Consider the following 27624-nt stretch of genomic DNA (forward strand, 5'->3'; position numbering starts at 1 on the left):
CTAGAAATACAGACTGTGGACATTTGCCTCCCCAAAAATCTTGGGTTAATAAGGGAAAGGAATAATTGGTATGAGATGAACTTACTTTTACTTTGAGATCTGTAGCCAACAACTAACTGCAGTCCAGTAACACATCCAGACCTTCCCCCATGTGTGCTCTGCTGAAAAATACCACAGAAACCTGCCCAAATCTCAAGTCTCCTGGAAAAAAGTGGAGAAGCTCCCTCAGAGATCCTCTGAAAAGAATTCTTAGGGCACAGACCCAGGCAGCACTTGGCAAGGCTGTAGCTGAAGGGGAAAGACACAGCTTCATGTGAATGAGTGTAATAACAAACTCACCAGTTAACCCTTTGGAACTGGTTGAGATTGAAGTCTGCATCAACTCCATGCTATAGCTGCTACTGTTCTACAAAACAACTTCTAATTATTTTCTCCTACTGAAAAAAAACCCCAGTACTTTGGCACTAAACAGAACAGAATAAAGATCAAGTGAATATTCAAGCTAAAACATTCTTTTGGAAAATTCAGCAGAAAACAACTGCACAATCATTTCCATATTCTTTTGATTAATGAATTTTAACATACTGTTTCAACTTGAATTTTAATTTGAGAAACAGCTTGCTGTGCACCAGCATTCATCTGTTTCTGTATCCAGAATGTTGGTTGATGTCATGTTTTTCAAAATAAATTCCTTAAGCCTTCAGGCATCAGTAAAAATCTGAGTGGTTGTTTGTTCTGCAGACAGGCTAGAACACATGAATGCCTTTTTCACACACAGAATGCAATATCCAAAAGAACAGCTTAAATTGCTTCAAAAAATTAAATCCAAGTTGTGTTGGCTGGAAGAGCACGACAAAATGCAGAAACATGTTGCAGTGACTTCTTAGAAACTTGTCCAACTGTGAATGGCACAGCACATGGGTGTTAAAGACCCTACATATTTAATAAGTTGAACTGATTAATTAGTAAGGTAACTAGACACCAAAAAATGCTGTTTAATTCAAAATGTTCATTATTAAGATGTGAATACTAAGGCTATTCTTTCACTATCCAATTTCAATTCCTCTGTTTGCATTTAAGTGACTTTGCTTTGCTTTTTGGGTTTTTTTTTTAGTTTTTTCATTATTCACAAAATCATTATTCTCTACCAGCACCTGCTTACACAGCAAAGTCAAATCAAACTCCACCTGGCTAAATAAAGGGCAACATAGTTGTGTGTTAAGGGCTGCTCTGAGCCACTGAGACAGCCAAGATCTCCTAAGGTTTAGGGAAGTTGGTAAGCACAATATGCCTGATATATATAATATAAATATATATTATATTATATATATATTATAGTATATATTATATTACATATAATATTATATATATAATATATATAATATTATATATAATATATATAATATTATATATATTATATATATATTATAGATGTATATGTAAAATGAATGTTTATGAGGTTTATTCATATAATCAGGGGGATTACAGAAATTTGACAAAAACATGACCTCAAACCCACAAAGTCATGCAAATATTTTATTCCAATATCTAAGCCAAGAGCTACATTTCAGAGGAGACAGCACAGGGTCACTGCTGCCCATCCAGCACTGCAGCCTTACAGCTCCAGCACCTGGCTCAGTGTCTCACCCACAGCATCTACCAGCTCGTAGACTGTGCTAATTAAATCTTTTTTAAATTGCTGTCCGAAGTTTTAAGTGATCTAGGATAGCTGAGGTTCAATATGTCACACTGCAAATTATTGGAGAAAAATGAACCAAGAGTAAAAATAGTAAAAAACCTAATATTGGGCTAAGAATAAAAAAGATTGCAACCTTGAAAGAAAAAGCCTCAACAATTCTGCCTTGTTTAAACAAACATTGCTTAAATGTTGTAACATCGACTTCCAATATTTCTTCCACAATATTACTGTTAATACAACAATATATCAAAGTTCCTTTTGAGTACTTGCATTGAAGTACTGCTTTGAAAGGATTCCAGCAAGCTTAGCTGAGGAACTCCAAGCACCTCTGAACAGACACACTCATTACCTGGGGAGAGAATGGCTTTGGAACCCTAAAGCTCCCAACTTAAAATGAAACAACACATGAAACTGCTGCCTACAAGAGCTCTAGAGAAAAACACCTTTTTGCTGACAACAAAACAGGCTACAAAACCCAAACACAGTCTTCCTCAGAGCCCACGGCTCAGAAATTCCAATGCTGCCACAAAACACCTTTGGTGATAATTTTTTTTTCCCCTACAAGCCAGGAAAAGCTTTTAATTTTTATTTCTTTGTCAGTGTAAGACAGATATGCTGTACTAGGAGCATTTCCCACTTTGGTTACTGATCATCCCAAGCAGTGGTGGGCACATACACATGAAAACTTCTATTTTCAGTACTGTATCTTTCTAAAACTGAAAATTTTAAATGCAAAGTCAGCACATTCTTAATCATATTCCAGCAAGTCTAAGGTTAAAATTCAAGCCACATATCAATTTTGGAAACAATCACCTCATTAAAAGGGATGTCTATTAAATGTGAATAGTTCCACACACAGTATCATTAAGAGGCCTATTTCAACAATGCTGTCAGGTAGGTATGAAAACCTGCAGAAAAAGGCAAAATGTAAATGCTTTTATTACCCTGTTTTCTTCAATCTGTCATCAATTAAGTATTTGGTGGAGTGTACATCTTGCAACAACTAGTTTGTGTAGGCATAACTTCAGGTATTGTTAAGCAAATGAAACACTAAAATTGACATGAGCTGTGCAAAAACAACCACAACAGAATTTTAACCTCCAGCTCCTGAGAACCACATGAATATTTCAGAGCTGCAGAAGATCATGGTTCTGTACTGTCAATCTGCCCAGACCTACTGTATCAAATAATATTAAAGCTGGAGAGGCAGAATATGTACAGTTCTATAGTACAGAAAAAATGGAAAAGTCTTGTGAATTATCTACAGGTTATGGGCAAATGCAGTGAGCAAAGGTTTCTCTGTAATTTTTTCCAGCAGAACTTGCATCTCCTCTTCCATAAAAAGACACTTTCAAGCTTACCCAGTAGGAGAAGGAGAAAGAGGAAGCCAAACTTCACAGCAATTCTATTAATACCAAACTGCCTGTTGTATAAGCCTATTGCTACCCATTAACCATCACTTTGCTCACAAAGAGTACATTTTAATCACTGCATTTTTCATCCACAATATAAATGGGGCAATGAAGTCTCACCTTGGGAAGGTGTTTCAGGACAGCTGAAGACAGAGGTACACACACCAAGCTGTGCATGAAACTATTTGTACCAAGCACTACACAGACCCTTTGCAGGAAAGAAACAGAGCCATGCACTGACAGACTGTTAACGTGACATTTGCATAACAGATGAACTTGTTGCCATGGAAAGCGTAAGAAAATTCTGAGCTGGGCTATTTAAAACACCAATTTCTGCAAATGTTTGGCAAAGTCTCCACTTTAATGATAGCACTGAAGATCATGTTACTGTGTCTCACCACAAACTCCTGGAATTATGGTAGTCAGTACAAGAAATGTGAGGATGGCACCACTTGGTGTGCCTTGCCAAGAAAAAGAAATGACCCAACAATTTGCAAAAAGCAGGAGTGAATATACAGCCATTATATGGAGTTTGTGATCCTAGAAAATTTGACACTTGATAAATTTCAAATAAACAGATTTTTAAAAACTGGTGAAAAATTCTGAGTGGGATGCTTGTGTTAAATGTGTGGCATTACAGCAATGCCTACAAGCTGAACCATGAGCTATCAGGCTCCATCATACAAGTTACATTTTGTTAATTATGTACCAAAACTCTGTACCAGACAAGAGACAAAACCGGTTTATATCACCTGTCACAGTATGCCATCCACCCTTGCAGCATCTCATTCCAATCCCCAACACGTTCTGACTAACCTGAGTGCATATCCCAGGAAGTCTTAAGTTTATAGACTACAAGACTTACTTATAATGACTTAAGTAGTACAGAATGTCACCCAACAATTACATGGCATGGCAAACAAGGGTTTAATTCCATGCAATTTTAACCCACACAAGAGCTGTGATGGAACAATTAAACATAAATAATTATATGTAGAGTTTTTATCCAAGCAAGATTTGAAAATGTTATTTCTGCCCTTACGCCAGTATTTCTAAAACAGTAGAAAGGGGACACAAATATGTGACCAAACTTTCTCTAAACTTTCCCAATCACTCCAACTCCCACCCTCCCTAATCACATAGCCCTCACCATTCAGTATAAATTCCTAGCAAGTTGCTCCATGGCTGCCACAGCTCCCACAGCCAGCCCAGGACAGAAAACATGATGAACATTCTCCTCTCCACTTCTATTCCATGAGCTTTTGTTTTCCTAACTATTAAGACAAAAGCAGCAGCAAGAGAAATGTCAGCTGGCACACACACTTTCCAGAAATAACTGTTCTCTATATTTAGCCAGTTTTTTTATATAAAATTCAGTTAAAAATAGAGCACCCAAATTGTGTATTTAACACAGAAAATGTCTAAATTTAAATCTCTGCTTTAGCCAATCAGAGCTTTTATTTAAGCCCAGAGAATGTTGCTTCTAGTCACTAGAGCTTCCTCCAAAATGTTTGTGAAATGAAGTTACTCTCAGATAATTAGAAATACCTCCTATTTTGACAGCAGCATTTACAAGGTAATGCAAATGAAAGCCCTCACACAACTACTTGTACCAGCAAGTTTTAAATGCTCACTACTAAATCAGTCTGCCTTTATCTGTAATAAATAACTCAAATATTTGTTATGGCTCTATTTGGATCACTGAACATATTTGAGAGGATTACATCAAAAATATCTGGGGTTTTAGCTAAGTTATCTTCAAAAGTAACTACTTAGGCCTTTACCTGCCATTTTATTCTGCTGTTTGACAAACCAGGTATGTTCCAATCCAACAGCAGTCACACAAATAAGTGACATTTTTTAAAAAAATAATAGAAAAAAAGGACTATTGAGTCCACTGCACACCCAAAAGCCCTTTTTACACAGCTGATCAAGGTGGTGTCTGCCTTTCCAGAGCAATTTTGCCTCTCTATGCCAGACATGAAAAGCTGTCACTGCATGGAAAACCAAACCTGAGCCACTGATCCAAACGCTTGCCCAGCCAGGGGCGATGGCTTTGCCTGGAGAACACAGCTGTACAAAGGCTACAATTCCCAGGAAACAGGGCTGCCTTTGTGTCCAACAGGAGCCCTGGGATTACTGTAACAGGAGTCCCCACCACTGAGGAAACAAGAGCAAAGTCTCTCACAGATGCAGGATCTGGACAGAGCTACCACCATGCTCAAGCTGCCACGGATAAAATTAAACCCCTCAGAATTGCACAAGGTCAACATTTTCATTTACAGTCACTCAAATTTGTCCTGTTATTCATTTTATTCAAATTTATCATGTCATTTATGTTCACCACATCTGCAACATGTCACTTCTCAGAAATTTTTCTCCAATAAGTATTCCCAGTAAAATCACCCCTTTGTGTTTTACAATGTATTTCACCAGCTCTTTGACATCCATTTCCACATTTCTTTCCTTTAATCTTACTGTATTTCTTCAGTACAACCAACTACCTACTGGTAAGTATGCAGTGTTTTTCCATCAGTCCCCATTAAAAATATTACGGCATCTTCTCTACTGGATCTCCAACCTAACAAAGAACATTAATTGTTAATAACCAGCTCCTGTCAAAACATATTTGCAGCATGAAAACTCTGCTTCTCTGTATTTGCTAAATTTGCAAAGACTCATCTCCTTCCAGCTTCAAAGTGACAAATCCAAGGTCATACTGAACAATACCACAGCAGGTCATTTACAGAAGTAGATAAAGGAGGATAAATATTACCATGTAAACTCATCATTTTAATGTACAATACAGTCACCAAATAATTTTTATCTGCTGGGAAATTGTAGAAGATTTGCTTCACTTCCTTGGTGAAACAAAGTGCTTCATTCATTTCAGCCACAGCCACTGATACTTTCTTAGAGAAACGCTTGTCAGCCTTCTCTGATAACATGAGATACACTGAATTATATTTCCAAAGGAACTGTAATCCTCCAGTTGCCCAATCAGTCCATTTCTCAAAAGGTCTGTGCTGCAGGACAACGGCAACAGTTGGTGCTCATGTTTAACAAGACCGACAACAGAAGTTCTAAATTTATAATATGCCCCAAACCAGACAAGAGCAAATTGCTGTGTGCTTCATTTGTGACACCAAGAAAGGTCAAAGGCTCATGAAGCCATTAAAGGGAACAGCAGCTTCTTCAATTTTTCAAACAGTGAAAACAAATCTCAGAGCACAAATGTACTTGTCTTCTGCTCACTTAACTGCTGCAGGCAAGATGGAAGTGTAATTTGATCTAAATGGGTTAAAACTAGAAGTCTTTTTTGCACACACCTGTTTATAGCACAAAACACCAACTAAAACAGACTATAGAAATAAAATGTCACTGTAACATAATTTGGACAATTGAATTTGCAGGTAAGGAACCAGAAAATAAAACCAGCTCTGGTATCTGAGCAGGGAGAATGGAGGGTGACATTGAACAGTTCAGGATTTGGGAGCTATGAGCCGAGTTTCAGCACAAAGTCCATTTTGCTTTTGCAATCCCTGACAAGGCTTTGTAAGCCTCTGGACTCGCTGCTCTTTACCTGCAACTTGGAACACTTTGCAGGAAAGCCCATTTTTCCCTCAGCTCACTGCCACTTGGTAAGACCAACCCTTGGGAAAAGCCCAAGACAACTCCAGGACTTGGCTGAGGATCCAGCGATGGCAAAGGTGGGTGTTTGAACGTTCTGATCCCAATTCCCAGCTGGACAGGTCAGCTATCCCTGCACTGAGCTGCTTCACACCACAGCTCACTATCTCCACTCTCTGCAGTTTTACTGGCAGCAACATCCCAAAGTCTGCATTGGACTCAGCCCTGAATAATGGTGATGCCTGAGAAAATTTCCCCAAATTTCTATGAATCGAGTCACTTTTACAAACACCAGGCCTTTCCCATTCAACAGTCAAACTGTTTCTGATGGACTGCCAAACAAAACGAGATCTGTATCTGAGGAGACTCGAGTGATGCATCTGGCTCTCAACAAGAGTTAGAATAATGTATAGCTGACTACTCATTTCCATGGCATTTTGCAGCAATAATAATCAAGATGATGGATTTTCAGCTATTATAATACTCTCACTAGAATAACTTTATGTCAATCAGCACATTAATAACAGTGCCTCTCTGAAGTTCTGCAGCATTAATCATAGTCAATCAAAAGCTCTCACAGAACTCTGATAACAAAGTCTAACAACAGAATTAACTCTTAACAGCTGGTAAGCTCCTAAGTGCTCAGAAAGCTTCAACCTAAATAACCCTCAGGCATTGGTGATCCAAATAAATATTGTGATTTTCCAGAGGAAAAATGTATAAAAGGTAAGTAAATACTTCTAGAAAATGGTCAGATATTGCCTAATTTCTTAGCTACAAATGCTGAAATACCACTGAGTTTTGTTTCAATAACTGATAATAAACCTGAGCAGAATGTCAGTCTGCTGTAACATTTCCTTGAGGAGCTCAACACAGCAAGTGTAGGCCGGTGAGAATTCTTCAGAACAAAGTCATTCCTGTCAATCTGTGTGAGGCTCTTAGAAGGAATGACAAAATAAATTGGAAGCTTTGACAGATTGAAAAAAATAAATATACTCTAGTCTTACAAATAGTTTTCATTTCTGTTCATTTAAAAAACATACAAAACAGTTAAGAAATAAAATATAAAACTTTGTTATTTTGCAGATTTGTAATGCAGTGATGTGAGAATCTTCATGGAGCTGACAAACACAAGTTATCTTCTGCAGGAGATCTCAATTACAGAGCTCCCAGCCACACACTCAAATGGAGTCTGCATGTTTTCCATGAATAAAGCAGCTATCAAAACTTTGTGTGCACACTCCTGAAGTTAAATGTGCTTGTCCACCACTGCATAATAAATTACACAGGGCATCTTCAGATAAACCCTCAATATAAGACATACCCTGTAAATAATGCAAGTAAAATAAATGGTCAATGCAAAATTATGGTAAATTGCAATAAAAAAGTTTAGTACAGTTAATGAAACAACATTATTCATAATAATTCTGATTGTATGGTTTTGAAAAGATGAGGCACAAAAAATCCCCAAACATTTAGAGAAAGGCAGCAGAAATGATTAAGAGGTACAGAAAACTCTTATCACAAGAACTTAGAGCCTTTTCTAAATAAAAAGTTGGTTCAAGCAGGAGTCAAATAAAAATAAGAATACACTGAAAGTCAATAACTGACTTTACCTTTCATCTACCATAAACCCCAGAATCTCCATTGGGAAACAAACACTGAAGTGGGAGATTGCACAGGAGGGTCAGGAAACCATAGAAAGAGCAACAGTGGCTGGTAAAGCCTTGACTTAATGTGAGGGAACACAAATCAATTCAAGAAGGGATTATTCATGTGGGCAAAAGTCACCCAGATTTAATGAGATGTAAGGCAGTCAGTAAATCATTGAGTTTGTTCTCTTATAGTCTGTAAGCAACAGGACAACTCTAAATGACAAAATACTTGAAGGAATAAAACCCAAAAGTACTTGTGTCTCTCTGGAAAACTGTGTCTATTATACTCTGCAGGAATTCATCCCCCTCCTGTTTTGAAACAAATCCTCCAAATCTATCTTAAAGCTCTTCCCTGAAACAGGAATCACCAAATTTTCTCCACATCTTCTCCACAGAAGCGTTTAAACAATTCTATGAGTCAGAAGAAAATGGTCAAGAAAGCCTTGGAAAATCCCAAAATAATAAAATATTTCTACAAAGAAATCAGTATTTCAACAGCATCTTAGTAACTTTTAACTTATTTTCAGGAAAATTAAAAAAGTATTTACTTAGAAAGGAAGAGAATAATTTCCAAATGTAGTGGATTATTTTTTTTTAAAAAAATAGCAGTGAAATATCAAGCTGCATTTCTTCCAGGTCACTCCTTGCTTCAAAGCCAATCCTGATCAATTGAAAACAAAATTGATTAATAATAGAAAGCTGCCTGGTGCCTTATTTCACTTCCCACTGTGGATTATATAACTGAAGACAGTGTTAGCAAATTTGCTGGGAAATGCCACAACTGTGGTCTAGATATATTTTACTTTTATAACTTGAGAAAAACTGTCTAAGGAAGTGCGACTAAAAATGCAAAAGTATGAAAAAAAATACTGAACACTTTAGAATCTGAGTTACCAAAAAATCTAAGAATTTTTATTCTGTTAGGTAACTATATACATCTGCTATAAGCAGAACTAAGTTAGTAGCTAGAAATACAACTTTTAACAACCATGAAGGCCAGATTGTTATTTTAAGTCAAACACAAAAACCCCACAGAGATAAAGTAACAGTGTGTGCAAGGTGCTTGTAATACTTCCAAAAGTTTATACTTAGAAACACAAACTTTAAGGCCCAACACAGGCAATTCAGTGCTCAATTTTTCAATTTTCTTAGATACAGGTAATTTATTTTTTTATTCCTGAAATGAAGGCTTATTTTCTCCCATTCTTAAACCCACAGGCAGGAGCAAGGCTGGAATGAGTGATACCAATCTCACTTGGCTGTTCTGAAAGCACAGAGCAGCTGTCCTAGGAATGGGGGCACTGCTGGAGAGGTGAAGATGGGAATTTAAAGTAATACAAATCTCCCTTTCAAAGGCCCCCATACTTGGGGGTTAAAAGAAAACTTGCACTGCTCAGAAGACCTCAAATGTATGAATTGCTCTCCAGACAGATGCTTCCATGACAGATATGGCCCCTTGACATCCCAAATGCTGCTTCTGGAGTTGTATAAATCTTCTTGCAAATCAGTGTGATTTAGGGAAATCAAAGTAAATTCCATTTTAAGCCTTTGTTCCAGATGATCTTGATGACTTCTCCCTTCCTCCCTAGTCTTTTCCCACTCATTGGTTAGGAAATTTTGAAGTCTTGAGTTCCTATCTGAGTTTTAGATAACAATATAATTTCATTATATCCTTGCTACAAATGTACAATTTACACATCCCTCTATAAGATACATTCCAACCCATACACAATCATTTTTCTTGCAAACTCTTTACTGTTTAGAAACAAACTTTTACAATTAGTCCAAGTACAAACCTAATAAATTTGCATAACTTAAAAAAATCAGACAATCAGGGCATCATTTGACCATGATTTCCATTTGGGATGACATCCAGATGGCAATCCAAGGCCTACCTTTTATAAACAGAATGTATATTTATGGCCCTCTCAAGTACAGCTAATTATTTGGAACTACATGAGAATTCCTGAGAAATGATTAACAAAAAAAAAGAAAAACTGCAAGGATTTCTACTATCACAGAATTTAACCTGCTTACTTCATCCCCTACATTTTCCTGTTCCCCAGCAGCAATTTGACACTGTTTCAGCAACAGCCACACTTTCAGACAAGAGAAAAAGCAGTGTAACTTTCAGGATGACAGAGTTTAGATGTGGGAAGCAGAAGCCTGAAGTTGCACTTTGCATTCAACCTGATATAAACCAAGGCACAATAATTATTTATAACAGCCAAAAACTGATTCTTATTTCACTCACCTTCATCTCACACAGCCTCTGGGCCAGTGTTAGTTATTATGAATATCCCTATAACTCATGCTCTGCCTGAAACCCAGTAGGAACTATGGGAAGCAGCAACATAAGTAACAGAACCATTTAAGGTAACAAAGCTTTAGAAGATTTATTAGCAATGGTTTGAGACTTTAAAACCATAGTGAACAATCACCAGGGGCTGTCCATGACACAGGTGACCCCGATGCAGGTGCTCTGCCTGCGCTACAATGGAGAAATATTTTAGGAGTTGACACAACTGTGGCTGAGAGATCATTTGGTTTCACAACTCACTCCAGCTGCATTATGCAGCACATGCTTTTGGAAGAATGAAATGAAAGACTTTTCCCCCCTGTCGAGAGCCTGACAGCAGCAGTGCAGCCCCCAGGGAGGCAGCCCAGCACTGCTGAGGAGCTCCGTGCCTGCCCGAGGGGAGCACAGGGAGGGCCAGAGCACCTCCAGAGACACAAACAAGCACGGGAAAAAGAAAACATTGGCCTCTTCTCTCCCCAAAAAAGGCTATTTCAGAGGTATTTCTCTCAAGCATGTAGCAGGGCAAGCTTTCATCCTGAGGAACATCAGTATCTTTCTTCCTTCAAAACCAGACTTTTGATCTGTCACATAATCCGTAACAGAAATGAGATTTTAGCCTTGTTTGATCACACTTTGGAGCCTATGCAGCACCTTAAAGCAGGTTACAGCCTGATAAAAACACTGCTTATCTTCAAGTTATCTATTGAATCACCATATTTGCTTTAAAAAAAAATTCTTTAGCTACTGAAAAGTTACTTTTTTTCAGAAAGACAGAGTCCAAAGAGAGAGGCCTCGTGTTTTTTGTGAAGGAAACACTCTGTCGATGTTACTGCTCACTGCTACAAATTATTCCTGATCACTGCTACAAATTATTCCTGTCATACCCAAAGGAAGAAAGACCTGGATGAGACAAAAAAAATTCCACACTACTTCTCTCAAGGACAAATGAACCCAACTTGTGAAGTGAACCCAAGCTGTTCTCTTTCCAATTTCCTTAGAAGGAGAATTAATGAAAGATCTTGTGCTAATGCATTTGATTGAGCAAATTTCCCTACGAACCTGGCAGGCAACACATTAACTGAAACCTGGGAGAAACAATGATAAATGTTCAACAAAAAAATGAAATTTCAGAAAATGAAAAAGAAACAAAAAAACCTAATCTCAGCTATTGTTGGCCATGCACTGGCAGCTGCTGGCTCTGAACTGTGTAGTTAAGGCAGCGATAACAGCTTGACTGATAAAAATCTGTGATGGTACCCAAGTTCACCAGGTTTTCCTTTTTGGGGGGTTGCATTCCCACCCCTCTCAATACCCTGTTATCCTACTAAGTTTCTTTCTCAACCTCACATGCACATGGAACATGACACAGAGTTCCAGTGTATGAAAATAAATAAGCAATAACTGTCTTTTCCCTCCAGGACTCCTGAGCAGCTATGCATGGTAGAAGGAAGACGCAGAGGATTTATTGCAGCTAAGAAAAGCTATGGCCAAGCCAGGCAGGAGCCATCAAACACAAACACCTGGGGACTACAACATAGTTTGAATGCAGAACACAAAACCAAAAACATCCAGGAGGGAGATGGGAAGCTGGAGGAAATGGCAGGCACATAGACTCCAAAGGAGATTATGGACCTTGTGTCAGGGATCACTGGCAAACAGCACAGCTCAAGGTCAGGGTGAGCAGCTCACTGTGGACTTTGTGTCTGCCCAGGCCTGGGCAGCTCCTGGCCCACCCACACCTCACAACTTCAGCCTGCTCTGCCTCTCCTGGGGACCCCGTCTCACCTACACGAGAGGATTCTGTCATTCATTCAGAGAGAGGATTCCTCCTGCAACGTGCACATGTTACAGCAATGAAAGCCTCCATTGACTGATTGGGCAAAACAGCCCATTTTTAATTACCTGTGAAATGATCACCTCTTCTGACCTGTCAAGAGTTCATTACACACATGGCAGGAACCAGGTTACTTGTGAAATGATAAATATCTGAACTGTTCAACTATAAGACCCAAGATGCATTAAAAATTCAAAAGGATATTTATTTTACTGAATATAAAATAATTATGAGTTTTATCTAATAACTACATGGTCTGTATCACTAAATCATAATACACCTCTCAAATAACATCTTGTCTAGTCATTCCTAAGGTATTAAAATGTCACTTTACTTTTCTGGAAAATGTGTTCCTAAAGGACACACTCATTTACAGCTGTTAGAATTTAGAATTTCTTACCTGGTTATATGTTATTCTCAATGTGCAAGACAACAGTGTGCAACATAGCCAAAATTAAAATTTAAAAAAATTATTGATCTGTTTAGCTCACTAATGTATTCAAATTTCACAACCCTCTGGAGGAGCTCCTCTTTAGTAAGTTTCTTAAATTGCTATTTAATTCAAATATTACCCTCTATTAACCCCAAATTTTTCACACACATCAAGTTAATTCACAAAAATCTTTCTCCTCCCATCCCTTTGTATCATATAACTAGAACTATTTCTTTTTAAATTAATTACTTCTCAATCATGTTCATCATAATTTCCTTAATTTCCCCAAGCCCCTCAAGTCTAGGGTTAAGAAGATTCCCCATCCAAGGATATAAGCTGAATTTACAAAAGCAGGGATATAAGCAGAAACCATTCTGGAATCCTCACTGCAGCTACTGCTACCAAATCTGCAGGAAAAATGTGTATATTTCTTGTAAAAAGATTGCTGTGAATTGCAAATATTAGCAGATGCTACTACAAACACTAAAATAACAGAGTAAATGCAGAGTAAAAATAAATTCCAATGAAATCCGTGAAAAATAGAACTATCAAATTTCAAAATATCCAATGAACTGCATTGCCATTTTACAGCTGAAACTTTAATCTAAGAATTTAAATCAACTAAATACTAAGAATTTGGTGTTTCTGCTTCATGAGACAGGAGTATAACTCCATAAATAGATTATTCTTGGTTATTCTCAAATGTTTCATCAATATTGTGCTTGGAGTTGTTTTTTTGCTGGGTTGTTTTTTATTCAGTAATTGTGAGCCTCGGTAAGGAGCTTGTGTTTATAAAAAGGGGGAAAAGATTTACTGCTCCTAATTACAAAATCTGTAAAATCCATAACAGTTAAAACACAAAACCTACCAAAGAGCACGAAATCAAAACCCAGAAACTAAATTAGCTTAGTGGTATTTTTACCTATAATTTCATGAATGCAAATCAAACTTCTGTGCCATGAAAAATTACCTTAGAAATTATTCTGTCTGGCTTTTCTGATTTATCATATAACCAAATTCTTGCAGGTTGTTTTTCTAGCCTTTCAGGTAAATCATAGGCACACAAATTCCATGTACTAAGATAATGCAGATTTAGGGAAAAAAACATAATATAGCCTGTAATTTACCAAGCGCTGCTTATATACGTGCTAAATATGCTTTTCATTATAAAATAAAACTCGGTGCTTGAATTTCAGTTTGTATTTGCTTTACCTATGAAACACTATTCAAAATAACTGTGTTGCACTACAGTCCCCCCCTCCTCAATCTCCAATAAAAAACTTACACAATAACTGTTTTCAATATCTGACCTTGCTTCCAATGTGAGTTCCAGTCAACTGCACCACCTGTGAGATTAGGCCCTACATTTTACGTTTAAAATACTATAATGATGCTGCTTAAAATATTATCTTTCTTTGGTTCATTTGTAACCTCCAAAGAACACGAAAATGTACATATTCCCATGCAAGACAAATGGATACATCTGTGCTACAACTGTGAATATTTCCCTTTTATATCTACTCCCTGTAACTAAAGGCTTTACTGTGATTTTGGCCTAAAACGTTAGTCAAAATGTCAGTTATGTAAGGCCACGCGTGGAGGCACACGCACTCTAAAAAACCCTCCTGCTGAATTAGTCATGGAAAAAATAATGGATGTCTGGTCTGACATACATATTCACAGAGAGAATAATGCGTTTATACCACCCGAAACTCTGTCCCACCCTCCCTCCTCGGCCCAAGTCAGCCAGGAGCAGCCATTCCCACCGCCTGTGAAATTCCACAACCAACAAACCGGCCTAGAAACAACAAGAAATTAAAAACCGCAGAGAAATAACAGGACCGGGATTCTTCATTTGGCTCGACTGACGTACCCCCAACCCCGGGCTCAGCCTCCCCTTCCCAAAGGATCCCGGCGGGCCCGGGCTCGGCTCCCCCTTCTCCACAGGGGGATCGGGGCGGCCCCGGGCTCCGCTCCCGCTGCCCAAGGAGAGATCGGGACCGACCCGGGCTCAGCCTCCTCTTCCCAGGGAGAGATCGGGACGGCCCCGAGCTCAGCTCCCGCTTCCCGAGGAGGATCGGGGCGGCCCCGGGCTCCGCTCCCTCTCCCGAGGAGGATCGGGGCGGCCCCGGGCTCCGCTCCCTCTCCCGAGGAGGATCGGGGCGGCCCCGGGCTCCGCTCCCTCTCCCGAGGAGGATCGGGGCGGCCCCGGGCTCCGCTCCCTCTCCCGAGGAGGATCGGGGCGGCCCCGGGCTCAGCTCCCGCTTCCAGAGGAGGATCGGGGCGGCCCCGGCTCCGCTCCCTTTCCCGAGGAGGATCGGGGCGGCCCCGGCTCCGCTCCCTTTCCTGAGGAGGGATCGCGGCTGCCGCGGGCTCGGCCCCCGCCCCTCTCGGGCTGGCTGCGGCTGCCGCGGCCCCGCGTGTCCGGCCGGCGGAGCGGGACATTTCCCCTTCCCGCGCCGCTCCCGCCGCCTCTCCCAACTTTTCCAGCCACAACTTCCACGTTCCGCCCGCGGCGCCGCCGGCCGGGCCGGGCCCTTCCCTCCCTCCTCTCCCGGGTTGCGGAAGGTCACGGCGGCCGCAGGCGGGGCTGCCCCGCGCGCTGGCGGCGGCGGGGCCGGTCCGGTCCGTACCTCTGCGGGCCTTCGGGGAGTGCCGGCGGCTGCGGGCGCTCGCTCGCTCCTCCTCGATCGCGGCCGCTATCGCCGGGTCGTCCTCGCCATTGTACCACACCAACAGCTCCTCGCCCGCCGCGATTGGCTGCCGGGACACAACACAGGGAAAGCGGCCAATCAGAGCGCGCGTTGTTGGCGGGGCGGGGAGCGGCCCCGGCGGCGCCCACGGCGCTGCCCCCGCCGAGCCTCGAGGGCGCCGCCCCGCGCGCCCCCTGCCGGGCGGAGGGCGCAGCACCGAGCGGCCCGCCCCCGAACCGCGCCGGTCACACACAACAGCACAAAAACAGCCCAAAACAGCCCAAAACAGCCCAAAAACAGCCCAAAACCAGCCCAAACCAGCCCAAAACAGCCCAAAACAGCCCAAAACCAGCCCAAAACAGCCCAAAACAGCCCAAAACAGCCCAAAACAGCCCAAAAACAGCCCAAAACAGCCCAAAACAGCCCAAAACAGCCCAAAACCAGCCCCAAAACACCCCAAAACAGCCCAAAAACCAGCCCCAAAACACCCCAAAAACATCCTCATGGCCTGTAACACACACACAACAGCCCAAAACCAGCCAAAAACAGCCCAAACCAGCCAAAAACACCCCAAAACAGCCCAAAACCAGCCCCAAAACACCCCAAAAACATCCTCACTGACTGTAACACACACACACAACAGCCCAAAAACACCCCAAAAACACCCCAAAAACCTCCTCACGGACTGTAACACACACACAACAGCCCAAAAACAGCCCAAAACAGCCCAAAACCAGCCCAAAACAGCCCAAAACAGCCCAAAACCAGCCCCAAAACACCCCAAAACCAGCCCCAAAACAACCCAAAAACATCCTCACTGACTGTAACACACACACAACAGCCCCAAAACAGCCCAAAAACACCCCAAAACAGCCCAAAACCAGCCCCAAAATACCCCAAAAACATCCTCGCTGACTGTAACACACACACAACAGCCCAAAAACACCCCAAAACATCCTCAAAACAGCCCAAAAACATCCTCACAGATTGTAACACACACAACACCCCAAAACCAGCCCCAAAACACCCCAAAAACATCCTCACTGACTGTAACATACACACAACAGCCCCAAAACACCCCAAAACACCCCCAAAACCACCTCAAACCACCTCAAAAACCTCCTCATGGCCTGTAACACACACACACCAGCCCAAAATCACCCAAAACCACCCCAAAAACCACCCCAAAATACCCCAAAAACCTCCTCACGGACTGTAACACACACACAACAGCCCAAAAACACCCCAAAACATCCTCAAAACAGCCCAAAAACATCCTCACAGATTGTAACACACACAACACCCCAAAAACAGCCCCAAAACACCCCAAACCGCCCAAAAAACCTCCTCACGGACTGTAACACACACACAACAGCCCAAAACCACCCTAAAACACCCCAAAAACAGCCCCAAAACAGCCCAAAAACACCCCAAAAACACCCCAAAAACATCCTCACTGACTGTAACACACACACAACAGCCCAAAACCACCCCAAAACCACCCCAAAACAGCCCAAAAACACCCCAAAAACCTCCTCATGGACTGTAACACACACACAACAGCCCCAAAACACCCCAAAAACAACCCAAGAACACCCTAAAAGCAACCCTAAAACCTCCTCCTGTAACAGACACACACACAAAACACCCCCAAACCACCCCAAAATCACCCCCAAAACCCTCCACGTGGACTGTAACACACACACAACCCTCTAACCATAAAAAAAAATCATTAAAAAAAATCACCCCCCAAAAAATTCCCAATAAAACATAGAAAAAACCCACAAAAGTGACAAGAAAATGCCAAATAAATACTGTAAAAAGACCAAAAGAAAAGATAATCCCTAAAAATGGCAAAAATAAAGAACAGAAAGAAGTCACAAAAAAAGAGACAAAATCAGAAAAAAAAACTAAAAATCACAAAAATCCTGAAAAATCAAAGAAACAGAAACAGAAACAGAAACAGAAACAGAAACAGAAACAGAGACACCTTCCACTATCCCAGGTTGCTCCAAGCCCTGTCCAACCTGGCCTTGGACACTTCCAGGGATGGAGCAGCCACAGCTTCTCTGGGAAAACTGTGCCAGGGCCTCCCCACCCTCACAGGGAATAATTCCTTATCATCAAACCAAAATTTCCTCTCTATTTGCATCCATTTCTCCTTGGCCCATCATACAGTTCCTGACAACTGAGATATTATTAATATAGTTATAGTTAACATTAGTACAGTTAAATAGTTAATTATTAATATGGTCCTTGTATTAATAATTCATAAATAGTTGTTATTATTATTATTTTTGGCAGGAATCTTCCAGCTGTAATGTCCCAAATTGTGGTTTGCCTCAAGTAGTGACACTGATTTAAATCACAGAGTTCACTTCTATGGATATTCACTGTTAATTCTCTTCAGAGAACAGCCAGGTAGGGACAAACTTACCTTATACAAAGCATTCAATAACATTAATTAATTATATTACTAATAATAATGTTACTGCTCAGGCAGCCACTACAGCTGGGATCTAGAACAAAATCTAAAGATCCAGGAAAAAAATGCTGCAGTGGGTTACTGAGAATACAGATAATTACAACATGTTTAATAAATCCACTTCATTACAAAAATCAAAGGTTTGCTTGCCATTCCAAATTGATTATTTCTATTCTTTTTAATCAAATTTTAAAAAAAGAAAATATCACTGACTAAATTAGGTAAATGGGCATCACTGCAAATGCTACTCACACTCCCAGCACTGCCAACAAAAGAAATTCTATTGATCAGTTCATTCCACAAGCTCCTTCAAATATCAGACTCTATCTAGTAAGTCCCCAAGTTGGCAGACTAAAGATTTTAATTTACTTTTTAAATCTTCTGCATTGTTTCTCCATTTCCTGAAGCATTTTACTCAAAACCAAGAAAAATTTAAATGCCTTGATTTAAATTCCCCTCTTTCAGAGCTTAATGAACATGGGGCTGGTGGAGACCAGATCCTATTTTCAATCATTACAGAGCAAAGGGTGTCCTCAGACTGTTTTTTCCAGTCTGAAGCCAAAGGGGAATTTTGTATCAAGAAAAGTAGGATTTCTTTCTTCTACAGCCCATTTTTTAGTGGGTCTCACAGCACACGATAAAGGTGATAATTATCATCATACCCCCAGACACTGGAACAACAAGAGATGCAAGATCCCAACAATTAAGGGAAGAGTGAAGTTATAACATAAGCAAAGCCTATGGCTTGGCTTCCTCGAGTTCCAGAGGCCTGATAGGATAAATGGTGGCAAAGTTATTTGCATGGCCTTGGAGCTGGTGAGCAACAAGGAATGCAGCAGAGCTGTCTGATGCAAAAACCCCTTATCATCTAAAAAATATACAAAGGCAGAGCAAAGATCTGGATGAGGTTCCAGGCAATGCAAACACAGGGTGGTAACGAGCATGTAATTTGCTGGCTGCATGGCTGGAGCTAACCTTCAACTTGATGAATTTAGTTTTATTGTGACTGCTCTAGAATCTAAATTAAGCCCTCTAACCTTGTACTTCTAAAATGAGATGCAGCAGCAGCAGCAGCTTCAAAACCAGACAATTAAAGCTGTTCCCTCAGTAGCAGAATGAGAGGACTACACTGAGCAAGTGCCACTTGTACCACCACTCATCCTCGTGACACCCTCTAGTAACAACTCCAAACCCCAACCTCCTCCAAACTATTCCCTACAGATCCTTGGTGTAGCTGTGTCAGGATGGGACAGCCTGGTTAAAAAAGAGAAGAATTTTGGGAAGGCTCGTAAGGTTAATAACTCCCACAGACTTTTCTGTGCTTTTTGTTTTAACTGCAACGTTTAACTATTCTTAATCTGACTATTTTCTGTTCAAAAGGTTTACAGTAGGTTTGAAATTTGTTATTTTCAAGAGTAATATCCTAACAAGTTATTAACCTAACCTAAGTAACCTAAGAGGTTCTAGCACAGATTGCCTAAAAATCAATTAATTGTGCATGTTCAAGCACTCTAATGTGTCTTGTACAGACTGAGATAGGCATTTGCCTGCCCAACCTCATCACAGTAGCTATTTTTCACCACAGACACTGCATTTTACTGTGAAATTGTGCTTCTGCACCTGGGTGCGGCCTCATCTCACCAAACATAACCAAAGTGAACAGTCTGACACTTATTTGTGTGAATCTTTCACATCTATAAGCCAACGTTATGTTGCTCTCTCCTACGTAACAGGTGTTCTAAACCTGTTGGGCAAAAGAGTCTTCCACAAGCAAATTAATTTCATTTTAATCAGGGAGTTTCATAGCCAAGCTTCTTCAGAAGATCTTTTAAACTGAGTTTTCACTGTATTTTACTTTTTCTAGAATTCAGGTTTTATCCTGTGTGTGGAACAACACTACACAGCGAGCTCCTCTCATGAGCAGAGGCAGGAAGAGCTGCAACAGCATCATGAGTTGAAGCTGTTCCCCTGCAATATCACAGCTCTCACACAGGCATCCTGGGGAAGGCAGATGCAAAGCAGCTTACAAATACCCTCAGCCTTTTAGTAAAGACGAAGAGAAGATGGAAGAGAAAAACATTTGCTTGTGCACACTCACAAATTTTCTATTCTTTATTCATTGAGAGCAGGGAACAGGGAAGTTAAAGCTCTACAGTTCTGAGGTGGTTCCACACCAAGCAAATTTGGGCTTCGTTATCTCAGCAATGAGGCTTGGAAATCAGCCTGTTTAACTTACAAATTAAAAACCTACAAAAAAGATTAAGGAAACCTTGGGAAAAATAAGACCCCAAGACTATACTTTCAGTTCTTCAAGGTAAAGCAGAACAAAATTCCACACAAGCCACCTGAATTCTCCTTTGGGGGTAAATAAAACCTGTGCTGTTTATTTGTCAGCAAGTGGAATTCCCCTAAATTTATGAATTATGATAAAGATCAGGAAAGAACCATGTGTTCATACCTGGGCTTGTAAATTTACAGCAGGTCTGAAATGGCAGTGTAGAGATCCTAACATTATATGCAAAGATAAGGACATTTAAGATGTTCTTTATTACATGCCTTCTTTTGTCTCAGCAGTAAGGTGTGACTGGGATAAAACTCATCAAGTAGCAAGAGACAACAGACAAAGGAACAAAAGGATATTCCAGTGCTGAGACAAAGTATCTGTTATTCTGTCAGCAGTGCTCAGCCTCTTTTAGCAGTACAATTATTTTCCGAAGTGCATTATCATCCATCAAATAAACAAATTTTAAATATGTGAATGCTTGTCTCTGTCAGGACTGAAACCAGTGCAGAAAAGAGTCAATGAGAAATTTCAAATGTCAGAGTGACTCCAAAAGCACACCTACATTAATAAGTTAGTGGGACTGTTGGCAAACACAGAGGAAATCCAAGATAAAGTGTCTAGAGAAATCAAGGCTGGCTACAGAGTCGTGTTGGGAGCCTGCTCCTGTGAATAAACCCTGCAGAGAAGACAATAGTCTGGCTGACCATAGTGAACCTCTGAATGACATTACAAAGGTCACAAAATGTTTAGAAGGTTTCTTCAATCTAACTTGAGTGATTTAAAATATACATTTACCTACTTCTGTACTGCCCCATAAACTTCAAAACTGCTTGGGAACAACTCACTCTTTTATTAAGCAAATACCAGTTACTTACAGATATTGTTGGCCCCACAAGGAAATGGAAGGAAGAGCAACAGTGCAAAAGCAAAACTACAAATACCCCAAACACCCAAAAATATTTTAAATAAAACCTAAGTCAAGCCACACACACTCACTGCTAGGAGGTCTTGATCAAGGATTCAAGAAATACTTTAGAGCCACAATATTCTTAACCTAACATGCTCCACCATTATAGTTAAACCATTTTTTTTCTTGATTTGGGAGATAAAATGCTCCAGGAATTATATCCTTTTCCCTGCCTCCCCCCCATCCCCATGAACAAAACTGAAATGGTATAAAACCATGAGAAATAGTTTCATAGAGCTACCCTTAAAAGTGTCTTGACAGCCAAACTTTGTCAAACGATGCACAGACCATAAAAATAACTGTTTACTGTAAAAATATCCTCAGCTGAAAGAGTCTTGGTATCTACAAAAATAGAAAAACATTTATTTCATATAGTCTATAGTTTTTCATTCTAGTTTCTATCAAATTTGGTGCTACAGCAAATCATTACCCAGCAAGATAGACTTAGTGTTTAAACATCCTGTAATTTAACAGTAATGTCAACCATATTGGCAGATAAGAATTTTTACCAATGATGTGTAGCATTTGCAGTGTTTTAAATACGATTCATAAAATGTTTCAAGCTCCATTTAATATAAATAATAAGTAAAAAGTTCTTTATCAAGCAGAATAAGAAGAATAAACAATAAAAGATAACAAAGTAGCAGCTGTTCAGCCAGTGATACCTTTAAACTCTTGTAGTAAATGGTCCTGTTGATCTCCAGAGGAAAGAGGTTCTGCTCCTTCCCTGAGCGGGCCCAGTTTATGTAGCGCAGCCAATTGCCCTTCTCTGGGTCGGTGGCATCCACACACATCCAGCCCAGGTTGGGGTAATACACCTGAGAGAGACAGCAGAGCCTCACAGCACCACTGCAGCGCTGCAGCACTGCATTCCACACCTCACACAGCACCACTGCAGCACTGCAGCACTGCACTGCACAGCCACACACAGCACCGCTGCAGCACTGCATTCCACAGCCACACACAGCACCGCTGCAGCACTGCATTGCACAGCCACACACAGCACCGCTGCATTCCACACCTCACACAGCACCACTGCAACACTGCATTCCACAGCCACACACAGCACCGCTGCAGCCCTGCCCTGCACTGCCACACACAGCACCACTGCAGCACTGCAGCACTCTGGGTCAGTGGCGTCCACACACATCCAGCCCAGGTTGGGGTAATACACCTGAGAGAGACAGCAGAGCCTCACAGCACCACTGCAGCGCTGCAGCACTGCACTGCACAGCCACACACAGCACCACTGCAGCACTGCAACACTGCAGCACTGCATTCCTCAGCCACACACAGCACCGCTGCAGCACTGCAGCACTGCATTGCACAGCCACACACAGCACCACTGCATTCCACACCTCACACTGCACCACTGCACCACTGCGTTCCACAGCCACACACAGCACCACTGCAACGCTGCGACACTGCACTGCACAGCCACACACAGCACCACTGCATTCCACACCTCACACAGCACCACTGCAGCACTGCATTGCACAGCCACACACAGCACCACTGCAGCACTGCATTGCACAGCTACACACAGCACCACTGCAACACTGCACTGCACAGCCACACACAGCACCACTGCACCAATGCATTCCACACCTCACACAGCACCCAGCACCACCCAGGCCCTGAGACAACACAGCCAGGGCTGCGCTGGTGCTGCTCTTCCAAAACCTTTTAGAGAAACTGCTACAACCGGAACAAAACCCACCCGTGGCCTGCAATCCCATCTCTGAGGCTCTGGGCTCAGAAGCCAAAAACCTTGAAACATTTTACACTTTCTTTTCAGTTTGGCAAACCTGAAATGATACCCTAGATTCTGCAATTCATAAATTGACTGATTTTAAGATATGAAGGCCACAGAGCTTTACTTTTACCATCTGATGAATTGGAAAAAGTAACTATATAGAAACTAGAAGCATTTTCTTTATTTGGAAAGAGATGGGAAAGCATTCTTCAGATTTAATCTTTTTCTAGGGTACAAAAGAACATTTTAACCTTTCAGAAATCTTGTGATCACTATAAAAAATTGACCATGTCAATAAAATTCTGCATGTTCCAAGATGCTGTGTAAATTCTTTGGTTTCTGTTCCTGGAGAAAAGGCTGACACCCACTCTTGGTTTACATTTCCAGACAACTTGCAGTAAAACAAGAAGGGGACTGACATCTTCACCATTTTCTGATGACAGTGACTCTGCTTCTCTTTCAAGATATTATGCTTCTCCCTCTCTCTTATCATCCATCTTAGATGCCTATAAGAAGAGCTATCAGTGGGCATTTTTCCTTTTCTGTTTTTCTAGAAGTGTAGCTTTTTATTTTCTGATACTTTACAAATAATTCCAAGGCTTTTCAAACTGTTCTCCAGTTTCAATCTTACATACACTTCTTTAACAGCTTAGAAAAACACCTACTTAATAAATTCAATTTTTGGGGGGGGGGGATGATAACACTGTTGATTTAATGAAATAGAATTTTATCAATAAAATTCAAGTTTTAATAAATATACAACCATCTTAGTTTCTTTCCAAGTAAACAGAAAATATCTCCCTTAAACGATTTCAGCATGGATTTCATCAGTTGACTTTTGAAAGAATGTTCACCAGCATACCCAGCCCTTGCAATATGAAAGCATAAACAGCATCCCAGGTGACACTGCAAAAGCAATTCTTTTGGTTAAAATGGAAGAGAAGAGCCAAAGAATGCTGTGGGAGAGCTAAACAGATATGGAATATATGTCTAAATGTAATTACTGATTAGTTTAATATATATATATAAAACCCTACTATGTTTTTATATTACTTTATTATGGGTTTTCCACCAAACCAAAATTCTTTATTGCTTTTCTCGTTTACAGACTATTACAGTCTAATTTACAGAATATTGTTTAAAGGCCTTGTGAACTGTGAGAAAGAAAATAGCTCCAACTCCTCTCCATAACATTGTGACTTCAAGTGATTCCTGTACCCACAATAAAACCCACTCAGCACAGCTGTGCCAGTCATTCCAAACCAGCATTTCCCTCCCTTTTCAGACACTTGCTCTCATTTTCCCAAATGTGGTTTTCACCAGTAGAAAAGGAAAATATGTTCTCTCTTCAGACACCAGAGGCATATACTGACACACACAACTCATCTCTTTCACGATGAGACTCTGGTATGATAGCTCAGAATCATTAAAATTGACTGGAGATGCCAGTTTTAGAAGCCTTATTTTTTATTCAGATTAATTTGACTAAAGATGCAAATGGAACTCTCGTGGAAAAGGTTCTTCCCAAAGTTGAGTGTCCACATACTGAACTGCTCCTACACACCACCATCCTTCTACAAACCATATTTTCTAACAGTTGAGATTCTGGACTGGTTTCAAGGATCAGCATATGGGACCAACTGCTGCAGTCTCATTTTAGCTGCTTTTTAACTAACTCTAAAATCACTATTAAAGCAACACACAATTACTCTGGAATCTAACAAGGGTTCCCATTTTTCACCTGCATTGCAAACCAGGAAACTCTGAAACAGCTGGCTTGCAACTATCATTTCTCAACACAAGCTGAAAAAATATCCACATGAACACTCAGCATCCAGCACTGAGAAACACAACTGTAAGGTCAATAATTTACTTGACAGATTCAATCTCACCAAATGTTCCTGTAACAGATCAAAACTGAGATACCTTATGCAGTGGAGTTTGTGATAGCATGAGCTCAGTGCAACAAACATTATACTTGAAAACTGTATTGCTTTTCTAAAGGGTAATTTGCATTTATGGGAATGTCCTAGATCAATTCCTCTGATAGAGGTTAACTCAAAGCTCTGTACATGTTTTCAGTGTTTTAGGCAGTTCCATTTTTGCAAGCAAGGGGACAGAAGGATGGATGACCATTATCAGTGTCTTTAGCCTAAAAATCCATGTTCCAGAACATTCTATGCCACAGTTCCTCCACCCCTCCTCTCCTTGATTATTCACTTCACTAAAACCATGTCCTGTGTTTGTCTTCAGAAAGACTGATGAAGTCTTAGGAATTGGTTATAAACTGCCTTAAAAGACACTGTAGACGGGATTTAGCTCCAGATTATGACATCTACATCTTGAAATCTGCATAATATCCAAGGTCTCCTGACTACCAGTGGAGCTTCCAGAGCTGTTCAAGTGCCCAGACAACACTTGCTTCAAGACAAGCCCAGCACAAGAAATATTGGAGCACTTGAGAAATCTTATAAAAACTCCAAAAGCTGGTTTTCAAAGAGCTAAATGAGGAGGAGTGATGTGGCTTCCTTATTATTAATTATTACATCCATATCCTCCTCATTTCCCTAATTTCATAAGCAGTTGACAGCACTGAGTTACACTCAGGCTTCAAGTCAACAAAGCAAAGATCAGCAACAAACTCTTAAGGACAGCTGTTATCCACACAGCCATTTCAAACCATGCCAATGGTTTATAAAGCTTTGTAATTCAGAATTAGTTGTTCATCCAAGTGTCTATAAATAACCATAAGTAATGGCAGTAATAGATGGCAATTACCTTTCATCAAGTTTATATCCAAAATAGCTGGAAAAAGTAAAGACTAAATACAAAATATTGACCTGATGACAGGCACGTTTTTCCATTTACAAGCTGTTTCTTACCTCCCACATGTACACATTGCTCTTAACTTGAGATCTTTTTTTCTTATCACCAACAAATGGTCCAAACTTCTTGCCTTTCAAAATTGACTTTGTTGCCCAGACACCTGAGGAGACAAGTATCAGGAGTTAAAACTAATCTAAGTTACTCCAAGCAAATCTTCTACTCAAAATCCATATTTCTTAAGATCGTTACATGTGTCTGTTTTGGATTGTGAAGCTGTCCACTCTTCCCAAGAGGAATTATTTCAGACAAATACACCAGACATCATCTGTGTCCTCCTGCTCTGTGGCTTTCACAGAAACTCCAATTTATGTGAGCTACTGCAAAAATCTTCATTCTCCTTTCACAGTTGTAGCACTCACCAAGCCGAGTCTTGTCAACAGCAGATGGGAAGAGCCTCACATCCTCAGGAAGGCCCCTAAGCACGTGCTCAGGAACATCATCCAAGGTCTCCACAGCAACAGGGGCGTCAGTTGTGTTCTACAAGTCAAAAAGCCAACCACCATTAACAGGCAAAACTGACTACAAAACAGGTGATCAACCCACATGAACTTCAAAACCTTCTGACTTGCAATTGAAGTAAAATTTCCAAACTCACCATATTGAGGATTATTTTATTATATGTGATAATTATATTATATGTGATAATTTCACATATATTAGCAGTTATTTATTTCCCTTTTTCAAAGAATGACTTCCAGGCATACTCAACCTAATCAGTCCCCCAAAACAAATCTAAAATAGTTTCTCCTCTTGCCTTATGTGCCAAAATGCCCCTTGTGAGAAAGACTAAAAAGCAACTTCACTAGAAAACCAAACTCGAAGTTCCAAGAAGTGCATACAGTTAAAAAATCTGAAGTTACTTGCTGTGCTGACTGAAGTGAGTGTGTTGCAGTAAATTAACCAGTGCAGACAGGAGCACCTGCACTTGGGATACACCATCCACTGCCACAGCTAGCAGGATGCTCAGCCTGCAATGGGGTAAGACAATGCCCTATTTGCAAAGCTGTCATGGGGAATGGAGGGGGGTGGGGTCATGCTGCTCCTGGTGCTGAATAATGCTAAAACCAGGCAGACTCATCAGTCCCCAAGTTAAACATCCCGAGGATGAGGAGAAGATGTGGCAGGGCTGACAAAACACCCAATGAAGGAACAGAGAAGTGATAACCTGCCAAAAGCTGCTGAGCTGGCACAGCTGCCTGGGGACACCTGACTGACAGTCCAGCACTCCATCCTGGAAAAGCCAAGGCCAACTTTTGAACAGCTCTTCTGACACACCCCATTTGATACACCCCTGCTGACACACCCCTTCTATCACACCCCTGCTGACACACCCCATCTGATACACCCCTGCTGACACACCCATCCTGACACACCTCTTGTGACACACCCATCCTGACACACCCCTTGTGACACACCCATCTGACACACCCATCCTGACACACCCCATCCAGACACACCCATCCTGATACACACCTCCTGACACACCCATCCTGACACACCCATCCTGACACAGCTCTTCTGACACACCCCTCCTGACACACCCTCCTGATATACCCATCCTGACACAGCTCTTCTGACACACCCCTCCTGA

General features: G+C 40.9%; 1 protein-coding gene across 3 annotated transcripts in view; it reads right to left on the bottom strand.

Moving 5' to 3' along the window:
- PRDM2 (PR/SET domain 2) overlaps positions 1–27624 on the bottom strand; it is a 67608-nt gene that overhangs the window by 26521 nt on the left and 13463 nt on the right. For all 3 annotated transcript variants that reach the window (XM_058855029.1, XM_058855030.1, XM_058855031.1), the window contains exons 3-6: positions 26393–26510; positions 26030–26133; positions 22057–22209; positions 15596–15722 (exon numbers count right to left, since the gene is read on the bottom strand). In XM_058855029.1, coding sequence (XP_058711012.1) covers positions 15596–15722; positions 22057–22209; positions 26030–26133; positions 26393–26510 — 502 coding nt within the window. The remainder of the gene's footprint in view (positions 1–15595; positions 15723–22056; positions 22210–26029; positions 26134–26392; positions 26511–27624) is intronic.

The sequence above is a fragment of the Poecile atricapillus genome, chromosome 22, assembly GCF_030490865.1.
Source record: "Poecile atricapillus isolate bPoeAtr1 chromosome 22, bPoeAtr1.hap1, whole genome shotgun sequence".
Classification (NCBI taxonomy): Eukaryota; Metazoa; Chordata; class Aves; order Passeriformes; family Paridae; genus Poecile; species Poecile atricapillus.